This window comes from Venturia canescens, chromosome 8, assembly GCF_019457755.1.
Source record: "Venturia canescens isolate UGA chromosome 8, ASM1945775v1, whole genome shotgun sequence".
In the NCBI taxonomy this organism is placed as follows: domain Eukaryota; kingdom Metazoa; phylum Arthropoda; class Insecta; order Hymenoptera; family Ichneumonidae; genus Venturia; species Venturia canescens.
The window spans coordinates 8,207,397-8,220,763 of record NC_057428.1 but is presented as its reverse complement, the minus strand read 5'-3'; the positions used below and the strand labels follow the sequence as shown (position 1 = coordinate 8,220,763).

The 13,367-nt window shown below is 33.1% G+C and overlaps 1 protein-coding gene across 1 annotated transcript; it reads right to left on the bottom strand.

Annotated features, from left to right (window-relative positions):
- Positions 1–2,511: 2,511 nt before the first annotated feature.
- Myd88 (myeloid differentiation primary response protein MyD88) lies at positions 2,512–10,317 on the bottom strand. Its single transcript, XM_043427366.1, has 7 exons — positions 9,925–10,317; positions 9,581–9,777; positions 9,030–9,125; positions 8,359–8,486; positions 4,394–4,562; positions 4,083–4,245; positions 2,512–3,834 (listed from the first exon to the last, which is right to left on the bottom strand). The coding sequence occupies exons 1-7, from the start codon at positions 10,065–10,067 to the stop codon at positions 3,435–3,437; spliced, it is 1,296 nt and encodes a 431-aa protein (XP_043283301.1). The 5' UTR covers positions 10,068–10,317; the 3' UTR covers positions 2,512–3,434.
- Positions 10,318–13,367: the final 3,050 nt, after the last annotated feature.

Here is a 13,367-nt window from a genome sequence, read left to right as displayed (position 1 = left end):
CCGGTGAAAATGACTTGGAAATATCTTCTAGAGTTCGCTCAGAACGTATTGCATGGAGTTTCAATTTTTGTACTGAGTAAATCATATGACGATTAAGGCGCGTTCGGGAAGTCGCTATTTGCGCTAAAAATACAAGATATATTAATATTATTCAATGATAGCGTTAGCGTTTGTAGCGCAAATAGCGACTCCCCGAACGCGCCTTTAGAACCGGCAAAACCATTGACTACGTTTACACGGCCATCTTATTCCGGTTTTGTATACACAGACGGGTATATTTATATATATCGACAGATATGCATTTTGTATATCTATGACTACGTTTACATGGCCCTCTTATTCCGGTTTTGTATATACAGACGGCATAGACGGGGGTATCATTAGGATTTTTCTATCACGAAAAAGCGTTATGGCCGCGTGGAGGGGGTAGACGATATATTGCGCGGTGAGAAGCGGCAGCGAGAGAGAAAGGCTGGCTAACGGGGCGGCAGCGGAGAGAGGGCGACGGCTATGTATTAGACGTATATTAGGGTGGTCGTTATTTACGGTCAAAATTTATTTTACCCTTTCCGCCCCCTAATGGCCGTTTTCTCCGACGCGATTCAAACTCAGTTCAATTTTTTCTCTATAGTCTCGAAATAGGATGAACCGAGTTTAAACTCAGATTAACGTTGAAGAAAACGCGGGCATAAATCGGTTCGAAATACATAAAAAGCAATGCTGTAATTTTTTCAGATATTTAAAACAATGCTTAACCTTCGACCACGCGGGTTGATTGAAGTTTTCCGTTTAAAATACATGGAACTTTTCTGCGTTAGTGGTCACGATTTTACTGTAGGCCTCAATACGATTGGAAAATCTTGAAATTTTCAGAAATTTACAAGCATGTTGCTACACGGAAAAAATCTCCAAAACTCCTATCCTCAAAATGTATACCATCACCATATATATATACTAACCCATAAATGTGCAAAACGACAATTTTGGACACACAATTTTCAAGTACGCAGTTTTAACTGAGGATCAAAAGAAAAATTCTCCAAAATCTGATATAGGGGGTTTTTGAGGGTGCTCGTTCAGAATCTGGCATTTACTTTGTAAAATTAAATCAAAATCTTAATTATTTTTGCGTTTTGAATTGAAAAGTCAAGAATTTTTAACGGTTTTACTGTGTCCCAACACACATTTTTTTTTTTTTTTTTAATGGATACTGTACAACTTAATAGTGAGAGTTCTATCTCTAGTAATAGCGATTCTCGAAGTACCTCAAATTTCACATCATCGAATGGCAGCTGGATATTCGATACTGACGACGATGACACATTATATTCTCCACCGCTTCAATACTTAACTACGTGCTGTAGGTGATATCGTGTTGAGAACTATCTCAAAATTATAGAATCTCGACTAGATTTGCAGTTTAATGAGTTCTTCCGATTAGAACATATTACAACAATTATAAATCAATTGATTGGTAATAATCTCACAATCACTATTTCGGAAACTACATTGTATATATATTAGGGTGGTCCAAAAAAAAAGTTTTTTCCCTATCATTGCAAAAGTTTCTAGAAGATATAACAAAAAATCTCCTGCAAGGGTAGCCCCATATGTTGATTCTACGAGACGCTCAACAGATTTCCGTTTTTCCATATAAATAACACGTAAAAAATTTTTTTTTTCGTTTTCTTCAAATAAAACTATTCAAAAAATTTTCTCCACAATGTCAATGGACATGTTTTTGTAGTAAATTAAATTCTCTACAAAAAATCTCTGATGTGATTTTTTCATAAACCTAATGGGTAAACCGTTATTAGACTTTGAATACGAGCAACTAATTGTAAGTGAAATACAATCTAGATGTTATAAATAGTTCCCTATTTCATGACTTGATAAATAAACAAATTCGTAAATAAATGTTTCCTGACTATATCCTCCAATATACGATCCTGCTAAAAAAAAAATTGCGTTCGCATGTCAAAATTTCTGCCCGTAGTAAAAGTTTAATTCCAAAAAGTTCAATTGCTTTTTTGACTCACAAGTAACGCATGATCTTCCTTTAACAGATTAAAAACACCAGAAAACAGTCATTTTCAAGATAGTGTACCCATCAAAAAAAAATAAATAAATAAAAAATATTTGGGCAAAGGGATATGAAGAAAAAAAAGTTGTCCTCTCCAAAACGCTGTACGCTAAATTCAAACATCTTGATTCTTCGGAATGCTATCAAACTTTGAGTGCGGCACGAATTTGGTGATTCCATACATTTGATCGGCAGTGTACAAGAGGAGCTCAAAATAACGACCCTCGGCCGAAGCGGTTATAGATATTAGCAGTGGCCAGGATCACGGATCTACACGTGACACTAGCTAAATTGGAGAAAAAAGTATGAAATGAATCAGTCAAATCGACGGTTTAAAATTTTTGTAAGTAAAAATTTCTCCACGCCGTTGGTTTGACAAATATCAAGAAGAGTATCAAAGGACGCAAAAAAATTGAAAAAGCAAAGTATCTCGGGACAATACATTTTTTTGGTATCGTCAAGGGGCTCTACAACTTCGTTGGAAAAATAAACGTTTTTTTTTATTATTGTATACCCATAAATCAACCATTTTCGTTTCAGAAGTTAATATTTACAATATTTTAATGTAACAGTACATATCAAAGGATAAATGTAACGTCAAATATACAAAATATACAAATATATAAAATAATTTATTGTGTAACATTTGATTTATTAAAAAATCAGTTAAAGTAATCCTATCGCCAGGTTCAGTTCATAAGATTAAAAAAAAATGTATGCTGTAATATAACTTTTAATAAAAAACCGTGTAAAATTTCAGAGTCAGTTATCGACCTAATTTCAGAGAAATTAATTATTAAAATTGTGAGGTTTTCGTGAAGGAACTTCAAAACGGCATACAAAAACCCAACTTTTGATTGATATTAAGGGTATGTTTGCATAAAAAATCCATGAAATCCTGGAAAAAAAACTGCAATTCATATACTTAACACTTGTAGTAATCTAATACTCTCAAAAAAAGTTGCACTTAACGGTTTATTTTTTATGGGATATTAAGTTTAATTTGAACTTAGACATGACTTAAAAGAGACATGACAGCAGGGCAGCAGCTAAGTGTCGTTCTAATCTCAATTTGACAGATCAACGGAAAAAAGATTGACCACTCACGAGTAGTGGAGTAGAAAAAGACGAAGAGAATCGGTGTTACCAAACGTAAATCTAGGGATACTACGTGAATTGCCGGACTGACTTTTTTTCATTTTTATAACTCAGTGCAAACATTCATTTAAAGGATTACATATGGAAAATTTTAGCTATTAGAAATATATTTTTTTCATATGTCAATAATATTGATTACTACAAGTCTCAAGTATTAGTAGTGATATGACTAAACTGAAGCGATAGAATTACCTTAATGCTGCTTCGATAAGAGTGACTGCATTTTGTTGATACATGTGCCTACTAGATTTTTCTTTTTTTTTGTAGTATTGTTGTTCACTGCTGCTGTTTCTACGGGATCAAGAGGAGGAAGATTATCCAGAGATGGTAAACTAAGCGTGATTGAAACCGTTTCTGTCACAGGTTCAATTTCTTTTTCCGAACACAATCGCTTTTTCTCTCGTTTACACTTTGGCCAAACTCTTAATTTTCTCGGTCTCACGGTTTTCACGAATTTTTTATCGAGATCTGGTGAGAATACAGGCCTATCAATTTTTTTAAGGGAGTTTACAGTGATGTTTGTACATGTCACATTTGTTTCACTTCTACAGACTCCCTCCTCCAGGTGATAAGATTGCTGTGTAGGCAATGGACTGGAACAAATTTACGAAAAAAAATCACTCGCTGAATAGCGCATAGATATTCATCTGAGATAGTATATTAAACAACTAGGGAGGGAAAGTAGACTACTTCAAACCGCCCGCGGTTTGAGATGGTCTAATTTCACTCCCGTAGAGTGTATACTATTTTTCACCACACATGCACCGAAAATTCAACTTTCCGATTTCGGAAAGTTGAACTTTCGACGCATGTGTGGTGAAATTTTTTTTTATTAACATACCTATTAGTGTTGTCCTGAGCTATAACTTGCACACAAGCATGCAGCCTGCCCCAAAAATCGTACAAGCCTTTTTTACCGTAATCCAAAATAAATTGGTATGCAAGCTGAGGCGGTAATGAGCATTTCTTATACAGACAAGGGATTATTTTCCTTTGGCCAGTTCCTGTACACAAAAATGATTTAAAAGAAAACATCTAGAATAAATATGATTATATAATTTCCAAAGTGTACCATAGAGTATTTCATTTGAAAGTTTTACGTGATTGTAAAACCTTCGTGATAAAAAAATAATATTTGAAATGAATTATTACCAATGCCTACTGCCTGTGCATAATTTAAAAAGAAAGTATTGGCAGGGCTCTTTAAAAAATCAGGCGACACAACGACGATGAGCCTATTGCAGCGCTCGGAAATCAACTGCATAACGGCTTCGTGTTCAAATGCTATGCCTCCCATGAGATCCCGATCTTTTAGACACAACTAATATGAAAAAGTTACATATTATATAGTTTTAGCGATTTGAATTTTGCGAAAGTATTTTGTAAGTTTTACCAAACTACAGGGTGAAATTAAAATAAAGTCCTCACCTCTGATTTTAATCATTTTTAAATAAAATTGATATATAATTGTATAGGGCGGTCTCTAACAGTTTCAGAGATATAAGCGTTTTTGTGCAAAAGATGATATATATATCAGATATGTATCTAATACGCACGCATTCACGTAAGTCGTATATTTTGATGACTTTCAATCACTGTAGTGAGAATCGTTGGAGTAACCGAGTCAAGAAATTTTCTAATTAAAAAAAAATCCAATCGTTAAAATTCTAAAACTTATTATTATATTAGTATATTATAATATTGTAGTATATTATTATACTTCTGTTATAGTATAATACTATTATATACATTAGGGTGGCGCAAAAAAATCGACTATTTTTTTTCAGAGTCTCCTATGAAAATATGTTAATTTATCATGTTTCAAGAGCCCCCTCCAAAAATCAACTCAAAAAAATTTTTAAAGATCGCTTAAGATTTTTTTAAATTCCAAAAATAGTCGAAAAATTTGACTTTTTTAATTTAAAAAATTTTTTTGCTCTATACACCGAAATTTCGTCGAGAAAATACCAATGAGTTTCTGAAATTTGTAACTCAAAATATTCATTTTAAAAGGTCGCTCATAATTCATTTTAATTTTTATGTGTTTCGATGCTTCGAGAGACCTTTAAATATTCATATTGAATATTCATTTTAATTTTCACTTTCAATAAGTTGGTTTAATGGTTAGAAATACACAATGAGATGGAGGAAAAATCTGACGTAAAAAGGTATGATTTTACAATAGGTCGATATTTTTATTTAAACAATTCAAACAATTACGAGAACTAGTTAGCAGAGAAAATATAATTATAAATAGAGCATACCTTTAATCAAAACATTTATTGACTCTCATAATGAGTGAATTTGGTACAATACTGAGTGATGTTTTGAACAATTTGTTTTAATAATTATCAAGTAGATTATTAGAATACTTCGAATTGTTATTTGCGAACAAGTACTTTAATTGAATAAAAGCAAAAATAGCGCAGGCTCAAACACGGTATCAAAATAGTAAACTAACAATTTTGCTACGCCGGTAAAAAAATTTCCGTTTTTTTGGTCTATTACCTACATTGTTATATACGATTTTTCCTCCGTTTCGTGGTGTATTTTCATCGATTATCTTACTAATTCTCAAAATTCAAATTGATAATCAATATGAATATTTAAAGGTCACTCGAAGCATTAAAAGCAAAGTATATAAAAATTGAAATGAATTATCAGCGACCTTTTAAAATTAATATTTTGAGTTGAAAATTTCAGAAACTCATAGGTTTTTTCTGTACAAAATTTCGCTGTGTTGAGCAAAAAAATTTTTTAAATAAAAAAATTTAAATTTTGACTATTTTTGGAATTTTTAAAAATCGTGAGCGACCTTTAAAAAAATTTTTTTGAGCTGATTTTTGGAGGGGGCTCTTGAAAAATGATAAATTGACATATTTTCATAGGATACCCCGAAAAAAAGTCGATTTTTTTGCGTCACCCTAGTATATATTATACAGTACGACCGCGATTTTTTAGCATTCCCCTAATTTTTTGCCGCCACCCAATGTCGTTTGGCAAGGGGAATAGTATTGGTAGGTGTTGTTTGTCCCCACCGCCGTCGTTCAACACGTCGACCGCGTCGCAGTCGAAACGCGCGGTTTTGAGTATGTTCAATACATATAACCGCAAAACGCACCAGAACTTTTAGGTTAGTTCATGTTTTTTCAGCCACGCAGTGTTACGGCTACATGCATGCTCCTAATCGGCTCTCCCTATAACGTCTTAAGCCACTTATTCTCCCAACTGAACCTCAATCTTTTACCAGTTCTCTCCCAAGGTGGTAAAAAACTCAAAAAAATGTAAAGTCTATCTTACATAATTTATTTCTTTTTTTCTGTATATTTAGCTAAGTATTATGAAAATAAAAAACGTGTTTCTACAAAAACGGTAATTTTTGTCGTCCTTCCCCTAGCGGATTGTACGACCAATTTCGGTCGTTTTTGTATTTTTCTCGACCGATGGCCTTGGTCGTACAATCCGCTAGGGTCCAGAAGAAGGGGTGAATGTACTTTGCAAAAACAGTTTTTCAAAATTTTGTTGAATTCAAATTCTCTATTTTAAAGCCTGGTATTTCACCGCAATATTTGCGTTTCTGTGTTTATTAGTCTCCATTTTTTTCCAACATAATTCGATCAAAATATTTTACTAATTTTTATAACGCATGAGAAAACTAGAATATTCTTAAATTTTTACGCCTTCTACTGTGAAATATCAGACAATATCAGAAATAAAGAATTTGAATCCGGCAAGCAATTCATTTGGCATGTTGTCATTTTTGTACGATGCCCTAGCAAGTTTTCGTGCATAAAAATGTATTTTGGTATGAAGAAGACAGAAAAATTGAATTCAATCGCTTAAGAAGCGCAAAAATATTTCTTATAATATGTAATTTTGAAAAACTATGTTTTTGCCAAGTACATTCACCCCTTCCTCTGGAAGAACGACAAAATTGCCATTTGTAGCCAAACGTTTTTTAATCTCATGATTGACAGCTAAATATACAGAAAAACAAAAATAAATTATGCGAAGTAGCCTTTAGATTTTTTTGAGTAACAAAATTTTATCAAGAGACTCGGTAGAGTCTCGAGATAAGTACATTGACAGCCCTGTCGTCTGCTGGCCCGAGGCTCTCGACTATAATTTCTCTGAATAAAACGATTCGCGGTGGTGGGGCAAAATTGAAATACCATTTCGTTCCTTTACTGAGCTCATGAGTCATTTCAGGTTTTCAAAATTGAACTGGAGACTAATTAAAAAATTCTCTGTCAAATTAGAAATATGATCCCATGAAACACCAACAATTTCTACTATAAGTAGAAAAAAAAATTTTTGCTTCGTGATTTTTTTGAAAAAACAGGAAAATATCGAAAAATGCCTTGAGCACTATATAAAAAATTTTTAAATCTGAAATTTCGGGAAAATTAATTTTTTTTCATGTATTAACGATTTCCGTTGGAGCTCTGAGAAAAAAAATATCGATTTTTTTGTGCACATCCTAATATATATAGTATAATACTATTATTCTATTATTATAGTATATTATAATACTATAAATGTTACTTCTAGGATTTATAGGAAAAAATCCTAGGCATATGGGTCTATAGGGTTTCAATTCTATGCGAGTTCAATTTTATAAAACTATATTTCTATAGAATTGCACTCATATAAAATTCAAACCCTGCAAACCCCTACTCCTAGGATTTTTCCCTATAAATCCATCAGTACAATCTCGACAATACATTCCAGAATTTTAACAATTGGATTTTTTTTTTAGAAAATATCTTCATATCGGTATTCATGTAATAGTTAATAACGTGATCAAAAATCACCAAAATATATAATTTTTATAGAAAATCCTTATACCAAATAGACCAATTATCGTGGATATAGACGTGTTTGTATTTATATTTGCATTTACACGTTCACGAGTTCCTGCATACACGAGTTCGTATACATGTTAGTTACACAAAAACAAAAATCTCCGAAACTATTAGAGACCGCCTCATACAATTATATATATCAAGTTACTCGGAACGCTATTCAGAACAACATATTTAAAAATGCATGAAATCTGAGGTGAGGACACTATTCCGAATATTTACCAACTCCAGAATGTAAATAAAAAAAAAAACCTTTAAATGATGTTGTTTTTCAAGAACTCGAATCATTTCATTTACGAACTCCAAATCCTCTTCGGCATACAAAACGAATGCATCATAGCATTGATTTTTCATACCCTGTTTTACCCGGTACAAATCATCTGGATAAACAAACATTAACAATAAATTCATGGGACAAAAAGGTTTACTTTAGAATTCTATTTGAGTTAATCCGTTGTTTTGTTCCAATTAACTATGTTGAAATGCTCTTGGTAGAGTAAATATTTAGAAAATGGTCACCACCTCTGATCTCATTTAATTTGAAATATTTTATTCTGGACATCGTCACAGGACCCGATTTCATATGTAATTGTTTTATAATGGTTTCCAATGTATAAAAGATTTTGTATAGAAATAATAGGAAATTTATAATATATGTATTATCTTCTACACAAAATCCTTATATCCCCAAAACTATTAAATAGCATCCCATATAATTATATAGGAAACTAGTCAAGGTGATGCCCAAAATGATATTCCAAAATCAAAAATGAGAATCGTTTTCTGAATATTTACCTTTCAGTGTTACCATATTAAAGTTATGATAGATCTCACTGAATATTTTGATATTAATAGTTTTTATATCTGACAGTGATGTGGAAAATTTTCAACACAATATTTAAAGTTTCTACTGTAAATTTTACCCATGGTTAAAATCTTCTTTTCCACCTCGGTTTGAATTTCATTTGCAGAATCTTTGCACCGCTCCAATCTTTCGACATATTGTTCTGCATCTTTTTCTAAAATAAACAGAAAAATTGAATTTCAAGGTTTGTTTTAAGGAGGGTGGATAGCGACGATACAATGTTGTCATGCTAAACCATGTTAAATACATTAAAAATTTCAAAATGATAAGAATTTAATAAAATATGGTAAACATATTCTTTAGTGCCAAATTTAACAATACAAATTTTTTAAGATTTTTCTTCTGTACAGTTATCGAGTAATTGATCACTAAAGTTCACGTGTGTAAGCACAGCATTTCCATATATATAGGTATACATTCCGGGCATAAGAAATCTGCTTTAATGCGTAATTACTCGATAACTAAGTAGAAGAAAATTTTGAAAAAAATGGTGTCTTCGCACTTGATGTTAAAGAACATTATCACCAAATTTGATCAATTTCTTATGATTTTGACGAATGTAACCACCCTCCTTAAAATCACTAAAATCATAAATGGAGCCAAACTTACCTAATAACGCGTGAGCATCGTCGATAATGTCCCATCTGTCAATTTTGCTTAGCATTGCTTCAAAATCTTTGATAGTACAAGATGAAATTTTTTCATTTGAAAAATTCAGAAGTTGTCCAGTGGGATCGGAATGCGAAGATAAGGATGGTATTTTTTCTCCATCGATTCCCCATAAATGAGCTAAGCCTCGCCAATCCCTAAACAGTTTAGTAATGGGAAACAGTTCAGTTAGAATATACGTATTATTTTTTCTTGACTATGTATGATCTTGTCATTTGTGCTGGGTCAAAGTTTCCACAATAAGTCGAATTTAATTAGATTATTTAGCTATATTTAAAACTAACCTTGGCAATCCATCGTATGTTAGTAACCACTTGGTTGGATTTAAGAGCGTTGAAATAAGTATTTTTGTGTCAATCGACAATGCAACAAGTGGAACATTTGACAGGTCAGCCATCTTTGTTTTAACGAGATTCGAGGTTATCATTCACGAAGTCATTCCTTATCACTGTAAACTATTTGCTTTATCCATGATAATCGTGTTACTGCGAGAACTATTGTTCATCTCAGTGAATTATAAATATACCACACTTGAATGAAATAGAAACACGCAACCGGTTGGTAGGCAAACCACCAGAGAACGCAGAAAACAATGTTCTCTGATACTACCTACTACCCCACACACTAGGCTAGACATTATAGTTGACTTCTTTTACTATTGGCTATGCTCACTTTTGTCCGTGAGACTAGCCTGGCCACTGGTACGATTAACCGCTTCGACCACGTCTCGGCACATATTGGACCAATCGGTCAATTAAACTGTATCAAAGAATTTCGATAATTCCAAGTGAGAACATTTAACATGTTGCAGTCATTTTTTACATAAAAAATTAAAAACAATCATTCAACAAAATCAATCGGATATGTTTGGTTTCGGCTATATTTTAAAAGAAACCTATAAATCTAACCATTCTGAATGACGAGTCTGACATCGAAACAATATATATATAAACTTCTGGTACCCAAGCGGCAGAAAACTCTACTGGCTTATCCGGGCCGCTCGATATATGTTAAAGTTTTATGAAACAGTAACTGTGGTCACAAGAGCTATAGTTGTCAATATAATTTCAAAATATTCATAAATATCATTGAAAAAAAAGTATGGCGAAAAAAATTTCTTTCAACATGAGTATATATGAACCGACAATCTCTCGGATGCTATGGCTTCCTTAGCAGCGACATATTGCTGGTGGGGGGGGGGGGGGGGTCAGCTGACGCTTTGAATGTGTGAAGCACAGGGAACTATGTACATTTTCCGGGCCAAAAGTTAACACGGGCCCTGTTGTTCCATGTAAATCTATGCTGCTTTGTTCTCTGAATTAAACGGTACAGGCTCCTGGGGCCCGATTCTCAAGTGTATGAAACGACCCTAGATGCCGCATGAGATATCGTATGCGAGTTGAGAAACCGTATTCCCGAGACGTCTCGAGCGGTTTGAGATGACAAAATTTCGAACGAAAAAATCTCGAGTGGGTATGACCCATGCGAGACTGAATGTGAGATATATTTATATATGTAGAAAAATATACTGACTAGCAAAAGTAAGATTATGTGAGTTTAAATATGTCTAATAACAACTTTGAAAAAGTTCATAAGCGAGCTAGATGCGACTCATAACAGTTTCGAAAAATAATGGAATTACCAATTCAAATTGCCATTCAGTGAAATGTCACTCAACTGAATTGGTGTATTTTTTATCTTTTTTAATTATAATGAAATAAAAATAAATTGAAACATTAGGACTCTCAACTCCCTGTTTACTTGAGACTAAACTTTCGCCAGTCTGAAAATAGCTAGCGTATACGCTGGCTTTGCTGGCAATAATATGGTTATTTTAAGTGCAGCAATAATAACGAAAATCGATTTGAAAGAAAAAAAACGTCAAAAATTCTTGACTTTTTAATTAAAAACGCAAAAATAATAAAGATTTTGGTTTAATTTTATAAAATAAATGCCAGATTCTGAAAGAGCACTCTGAAAAGCCCTCTATATCATATTTTGAAGAATGTTTCTTTTGTTCCTCAGTTAAAAATGTGTATTTGAAATTACGTGTCCAAAATTGTCGTTAATGGGCTAGTATGGTGATACTGTACGACATTTTCAGGGTAGAAGTTTTGGAATTTTTTTCCGTGTAGTAGCATGTTTGTATAAAGTAATTTCTGAAAATTTCAAAATTTTCCAATTGTATCGAGGCCCACAGTAAAATCGTGACCACTAACACAGTTAGTTCAAAAATTCCATATATTTTAAACGGAAAACTTCAACCCCCGTAGTCGAGGGTTAAGCATTGTTTTAAAAATCTGAAAAAATTACAGCATTACTTTTTGTGTATTTCGAACCAATTTAGATGGCGGAAAAGGTAAAATAAATTTTGACCCTAAATAACGATCACCCTAATATACAGTTTTGCACACAGCGAATAAAGAAATATCCATTACTATATTCAACAGGCGGTAGTCCTGTCTATCCGCAGTGACTTACGCCCGTCTGACCCCAAGAAAGCACGGTATTCCGAAATGTCCCGAGATATTCCATTTTCTTTCTGAATTGAAAGAGAAAAATGAAAATAATCGTCACCAATTTTTAGATTTTTGAGTGCAACGATTTATTCGTCAGAACGGGGTTTGAAAATCCCTATAAATCGGCATATTCGCGTATAGTATAAGAGTGCAGCAGAGTCCGCTCTGGCTTTTCTTTTACAAGCTGATTTTTCTTTTAATCCTTGGCGCCGAGTCGTTACCGCGTCTCTTGATATAACAAATAACAAAAACCATTAGGTATGTTCAAAACTTTTCAAGATTTGTGTGAAGAACCGTCTGATGACACATAAACATATCGCGATTTAAGGAACTTCAAAAACCCGTAACTTAAAGGGAATAATTAAAAAAAATTTCGTCAAAATATCGTTTATGATAAAGTAATTTACTGGTTTACATTGAAAAAAAATGCACAGTGATATGATTAACGTTTTTCCCGAAAGGAAAAATGGTTGTTTTGAGAAAACCTCACCTATACAATGCTTCAGTATGCTCCCAATCTGTGTGGATCTTGACGAGAACTTCATCGAATCGTTTTCATCAATATGACCAGGTCGAAACCAGTAAATACGTCCTGGAAGAGGAAAGTCCAAGCAAGTTGATAAACTTTAAAAAAGTGATATCAGAATTGGACACGCCGTAAATACAGGATGAAAGAGATAGTCGCTGGAGAATTATTATTTTTTGCTACTCGAAAGGAGCAAAATTTGACTTATCGTTGAATAAAATATTAAAGATTGTTTTTACATTTTCGTAGATCAGAAGCTCTTATTGAATTTCAATCGCCATCACGTTTATTTACAATGTTTTACGCCATTTAATAGAATTCATTTTCGATCAAAAGAATATTCAAAATCGATTTTGCATTCAATCGTTTATCAACGTTAATCCTTTACTAAGTTAATATTTTTGAATAAACGTTTTATTGATCAAGCAAACACCGTCAAACGATTGGCGTTGCAACTCAATCGAAGCCAAAATATGGGGCCAAGTTTAAGTAACCCTGAGAACTTTAGATGATAAATACTGGCTAGCGGCCATTACACTAGAGAGAAGTTGATGATTTTTTCTAATTATTTGTAATCTCAAAATACAGCATCTGTGGAAAAAGTTAAGACATGCACACTGTCCTCTGGGCAGTCGTCTCAAAGAAACCCGACTCTGATTGTTCGTGTAGTGATCCCGCTACA